This window comes from Erythrolamprus reginae, chromosome 3, assembly GCF_031021105.1.
Source record: "Erythrolamprus reginae isolate rEryReg1 chromosome 3, rEryReg1.hap1, whole genome shotgun sequence".
Taxonomy (NCBI): Eukaryota; Metazoa; Chordata; class Lepidosauria; order Squamata; family Dipsadidae; genus Erythrolamprus; species Erythrolamprus reginae.
This window is the reverse complement of record NC_091952.1, coordinates 198853706-198859998: the sequence shown is the minus strand read 5'-3', so window position 1 is coordinate 198859998 and position 6293 is coordinate 198853706. Positions and strand designations below refer to the sequence as shown.

Below are 6293 nucleotides of genomic sequence, written 5' to 3'. Positions count from 1 at the left end.
GTGTAAAAAAAGAGGAAGAACCCCGAGTTTGCATTTTTCTTGGAAAACTTTAGAAAAGTCCAGCAAAACGCAGGGCGGGGAGGTGTGTGTGTGTGTGTGTGTGTGTGTGTGTGTGTGTGCAGACGGATGAACATGGGCTTCTGGACCTCAGTTGCCACGCAGGGCAGGGTTCCTTCTGGTTTCTAGTTACTTAGAAACTCGGGGCTTTTCTTCGAGGGAGGCGGGCGAGGGGGCGGCGTTTTGGCCTCGACGTTGAATTCATCCGTTTCTGCCAGGAGGAAGAGCCTTCGTCTCGCCTGCCGGGCAATCCGTAACAACAAGGGAACGGACTCTTAAAGGGCAAGGCCATGCCCGGCTGCTTTGACAGAGCCCTTTGAATCCAACCGAAGCCAAAGGCTTCCCGTAGACAACTCCGTCGGGCGCCAGGCGTCGAGGAAAGACATGCGCGTCCCATAATGGAGAAAAAGGATACGGGCAGCGTGGTGCTGACAGCCTACCATTCTTACACTCCATCCCGGCTGCCGAGTAGGGTGGAGCAGAGCTTCGTGCCGGAGAGTCCCCCGAGCCGCTCTTCCCTCAGGTAAAGCGGAAGGTGGGGGAGGGGGGGAAGCGCGTGATTTTTTTTTTTTTTTAAATTTAGCCGGTCGGTCGGACGGCTCTTCCCTGCGCTGGCTTGCCTCGCGGGCGCTGCCACTGAGGGGCGGAATTTTGAGTCGCCCCTTAGGAGGAATTCCCCCATTCCCTTCGCCGCCAGTCTTTTCACCCGGGAGCTGCAGTTTAGTCGCTTGCCGGGTTTTTTTTTTTTTTTTTTTAGTGCCGTTCCGCTCTGTAAGGCGCGACCCGTCCAGCTGAAGGAATGCGCGGTTCTTCTCGGTGGTGCCCCGGCATGGGGAAGGGGTGTGTGTGGCAAATGGCCCCAATGGCTCCGTTTCAAGGCACCGGACGGAGCTTGCCGATCAAGTTTATTTGCTAACCTTAGATTGGCCTCGAGATAACTTGAAAAAGTCAATGGAGGGGACAGAGAGCGGAAGGGACGCGGAAATGGTCACTTATTAAAGAAGAGGCTCAGTTCCGAGTTAGGGAATCAGCTGGCGGACGGAGCGTCCCTTGCTCCTTCACACAACCCCAGCTATTCCCCAGCTTTTTAGAACTAGGCGAAAGAGAGTCAGCAGCCGGAGAAAAGACTTAGAATTGCGGCTGAAGAGCTCTTATAGAATAGAATAGAATTTTTATTGGCCAAGTGTGATTGGACACAGAAGGAATTTGTCTTGGTGCATATGCTCTCAGTGTACAGTACATGAAAGAAAAAGATACATTTGTCAAGAATCATGAGGTATAACACTTAATGATTGTCATAGGGGTCAAATAAGCAATGAAGAAACTATCAATATTAATAAAAATCTTAGGATACAAGCAACAAGTTACAGTCATACAGTCCTAAGTGGGAGGAAAAGGATGATAGGAATGATGAGAGAAACTAGTAGAAATAGAAATGCAGACTTAATAAAAAGTCTGACAGTTTTGAGGGAATTATTTGCTTAGTAGAGTGATGGCGTTTGGGGAAAAAACTGTTCTTGTGTCTAGTTGTCTTGGTGTGCAGTCTCTGTAGTGACGTTTTGAGGGTAGGAGTTGAAACAGTTTGTGTCCAGGATGTGAGGGGTCAGTAAATATTTTCCCCACCCTCTTTTTGACTCGTGCAGTATACAGGTCCGCAGGTTGACAGCAATTGTTTTTGTTATAGCAATAGCATTTAGACTTATATACCGCTTCACAGTGCTTTAAAAAAATTTTAAAAACATTTCTTTATTGAAGAAAGAACAAAACCACAATATGTAAGTGTCTACATGTACAAATCACAAAAGAGAAATTTGAGCACAAGGAATTTAAAGACTAGTACAAATATATAGTTTTTGCATTGAACCTCTATCATAATATGTAGTTAATTGAATAGAAAGGAGAGAACAGTACAATACATTAATAAAATAAAAAAGTAAAAGTAAAGAAGAAGAGTTAAAGAAGAGAAGAGGAAGGAGATGAAGAAAAGAGAAAGAAAAGAAGAAAGAAAAAGAAGGACATTGTACATATATACAACTGAGACAAGTCAACCTCTTTATTGACACTTCACAGTTCTTTTACAAACCTCTCTAAGCAGTTTACAGAGTCAGTATATCGCCCCCACCTCGGAATGATGGAAGGTTCAGTCAACCTTGAGCCGGTGGTGAGGTTTGAACTGCTGAACCTTCAGCTAGCAGTTAGGTGAAGTAGCTTGCAGTGCTGCCCTCTAACCACTGCGCCACCCCAGCTCTTTATTATTTGCGCACCTGTTGATTTTATAAATACATCTGTCTGGATCTAACTTATAATGCTCAGTTGGGCTCATTCTGCAAGGAGGTGACTAATAATTCGAATACCAATCTATCAATTGACTTAAAACGGGATCTCAACACACATACGCGCACACACAAAAACACACTTCGTTTCTTCCTCCCCCTGCAAGGTAAAGAGTTTCACAATATTCGTGTGTGTCTTGAAGACATTCCTTGCATTTGTCCCAGATAAAATTGCTGATAAAGGAAATAGTTTGGGTAATATCCTGACCAGCAACGCCTTTAGACTCGGTGAAGCTGACCTTTCTTCCCCCTTGGAAATCTTGAGTTTGGATAGCCTCTGCAAATTGAAACCATTATAAAACAGAGATACTAAAGGTGGAATTATTGCACTTTGCACATAAAATGGGAAGATTGATAGCTTCACAAATAATACAAAATGAATAAGATCAGAGAATCACAATACTATGATCTAGACCTAGTACCAGTTGATAAGATGCAAGTTATTCACTCATGCTGCTTACTCAGCACTTTAACAATGACCATAACATGGTCAAACTAACCTACAACATTTGGATAGGGTAGTTTCCAATTGGATCTTTTAAATACCGTACCTTTTTAAAGCTGCTTCTCTTCTATCCTTTATACTATAATGATGTTCATAAAAATACACTACAGTATTTCATATTATACCATAATTCTATATTTGTTTACTTTATAGTTTAAGACACTGCATGCAATAGAAGCTTCAGGCTAGGAATTGGCATTACTATCATAGCTGTATTATGTACTGTATGTCTGTTTGTATAATACCTGTTAGCTGCTTCTACAATGTAGAATTGGTTGGAGAGGAAAGAAATAGTATATTCCAGGTATAATAATCTGGGTCTTCCAGATGTTTTACATCCATTTTATGCTAGTATGTAGTATTGTTCAGGTTTAGTTTTTTCTCTTCACTTTTGGGATAAGGATATTTAAGCATCGAAGAGCCTAATGTTGGACAAAAGAAAGAGTTTGTCAATAAAATAGATAGTTGTTGTTTGTCTTGCAGTACCAACCTTGACTGTGTGTGTGTGTGTGTGTGAGAGAGAGAGAGAGAGAGAGAGAGAGAGATGTATATATGTAAAAAACTGCAGAAGGGAAATATTGAATATCTGGAATTCTAAATCATTTAAACTATTTAAACTATTACTGTTTGTTTTGTATATCTCTGCCTGTCCTTTGAGGAGTACAACATGATGTAATATAAGGTCAGCCTCTCATTTATCTTCATTCAGTTCCTGTGAGATAGGCTAGAGGAAGAGGAAAGAACTAGCTCAAAGTCAGGCTAGAGAATTTTCTGATCAAATGAAGTCTTCAAATTGTGTTTTCCTTGTCCAGTTCAAGATTGGATCTCAAGAGAGAGAAAAATAACTGATAGGAGGTAATATAGATAGTCCTTGCTTACTGACTACCTCGTTCAGCAACCATTCAAAGTTATCATGGTGCTGAAAAAAACCTTTATGATCTATGGCTGCATTTACAACTTTTATAGTATCTCTCAGTCACATGATTGCCACATACAGCCCATGTGCTTAAACTTTTGTTTGTCTTTTCCTCCTCCCAATGCAGAAAGGCAAAATTGGGAAAGAACAAGGGATGGGAAACAAGAAGGTACAATTGGGAATGCCCATCAAAAGCAATGTAAATAGCCTGTTGTATTTCCTATTGTATGTCTGATTACTCTCTTGTAATCCCTTCTTAACTAATGCCTGTGGTATATGGATGAGGCAGAAAGAAAATCTATATGCAGTCTTTCCTATGCCTGATCTTGTTACAAAATGAAGAGATTGTAGAGAAAGGGATTACAAAAGAGTAAACTGGCATACAATGGGTACTATCAAGCTATTTATAGAGTGTACCTATTGGTATTGATGCATTTGCCCCATATACCGGCTTATTCTTTTGTTTTTTATTGTTATTTTTTTGCCTTCTAACAACTATCCCACCCTCATCTCAGGGAGAACATTCCAAAGGTGGGGGGATTGTTAAGAGTTACTACTTCACTTATTAATGTAGTTATTGATTCACAACTGTGGCTGCTAAATGAGGACTACTGGTATTCCTAATGCATTTTTGGTTACTATTGTTGATTCTGTTTCTGAACAGAAACACAGAAACACTGTACAAAAAGAAGCTATATGCAAAGCTTCTCCAAACTTGTGACCTCCACACTATTTGGGACTACAACTTTGAAAATTCTATTGCAGCACTTTCTTTTTGTCCTGCCAATCAATTAAGATCTAATGATCTCATTCATCAGGCAATCCTAGAGAGGGTATTCTCAGTAAAAGCACTCCACTTGTGGAATTTCCTTTGTGTTCAGTTATGATTGGCACGGTGCCTTATTAGATTTTTTTTGTGCCAGTTTAAGACATTCACTCAGCCTTTTGTTTAAATTTAAATGTACTGTGCCACATTTATTGTTTTGTATTCTGATTTTCACTGGTAATGCTTATTGTTGCTTGATTCACCTCCTAAGTGATCAAAACATACTCATTCATTTATTATTGAAACTTATTTTTATTATTTTTATTATTATTATTAGCCAGAAAAAAGAAGGAAATGAAACTAAATCTGAAAGTTCTCCCTATGATTTCTCCCTACCTTACTAAAGGAGACCCCTTCCTATTTGTTTGAGGAACAATCTGGATCCAATTTAAAAGTATGATTTTGCTCCTAAAGTACCAGTTAGGAGAATCAGTTTACATGTTTTACAAAACAGATTCAAAATTGGCTAGAATTCTAAACTTTCTGAAATATGCCTAAAGAGTTGCAATATGATATGCAATCTGTAACAAATATATGTGCAAGTAAAATGTTACAACAGGGGCTCTATTTGAGATAATATGAGTAACACATTTCATGAGTTCCTGCAAAATTCAGAACACCAACGGGGCTTTGGAATGGCTGTCCTAGTGAGGTTGCCCACTTCCTGCAGCTGTCTGGTTCCAATAGCTAGTTATTGCCATATGGGCAGTCAGAAACTCCATCTGTGTTTCCAAAACATGCTGTGCAAGGTTATATTACCTCAGCACTGGCCTAGCGGAATGCAGAATGCATGAAACAAATGAACTGGTGGTATCAGACTTCAAAAGACTAGATGCATGAATGTTTTCCAAATCTTTTTTTAATAAATACTGACATATTAATTCACTTATACTCTTAAACTCCGCGGCCTGCATTGGCTGCTGATCAATTTCCGGTCACAATTCAAAGTGTTGGTTATGACCTTTAAAGCCTTGCATGGCATTGGACCAGAGTACCTCCGGAATCGCCTGCTACCGCACGAATCCCAGCGACCGATAAGGTCCCACAGAGTTGGCCCTCTCCGGGTCCCATCAACTAAACAATGTCGTTTGGCGGGCCCCAGGGGAAGAGCCTTCTCTGTGGCGGCCCTGGCCCTCTGGAATCAATTCCCCCCGGGAGATTAGAACTGCCCCCACCCTCCTTGTCTTTCGTAAACTACTCAAGACCCACCTATACCGCCAGGCATGGGGGAATTGAGACGCCTTTCCCCCAGGCTTTTTTATATTTTATGTTTGGTATTGTTTGGTTTTTAAAATATGATAGGGTTTTATATGCTTCTTTTTTAATATTAGATTTGTTTCGCTATAATATTGTTTTTTATTATTGTTGTGAGCCACCCCGAGTCTTCGGAGAGGGGAGGCATACAAATCTAATAAATTATTATTATTATTATTATTATTATTATTATTATTATTATTATTATTATCCTCTTCCTTATTTACAGTTCCCATTGGTTCATTTGCAGATAGTAATCTGGATCAAATTTTCTATAGTAGTATTAATAATAAAACAATTGGAGAACATCAGAAAAAATCAGATTTGAAATTTGAAGTTGGAAGATACCAAATGAAACAATCTTGGACAGAACTTAGAAAATCTGTGCATTGACAACATTTT

At 40.0% G+C, this 6293-nt stretch overlaps 1 protein-coding gene across 1 annotated transcript in view; it reads left to right on the top strand.

The window, feature by feature from the left end:
- The first annotated feature begins 360 nt into the window (after nucleotides 1-360).
- ARHGAP28 (Rho GTPase activating protein 28) overlaps nucleotides 361-6293 on the top strand; it is an 89529-nt gene continuing 83596 nt past the window's right edge. The window contains exon 1 of the mRNA XM_070747568.1: nucleotides 361-580. Within this exon, the coding sequence (XP_070603669.1) occupies nucleotides 456-580 (125 nt within the window). The 5' untranslated portion in view covers nucleotides 361-455. The remainder of the gene's footprint in view (nucleotides 581-6293) is intronic.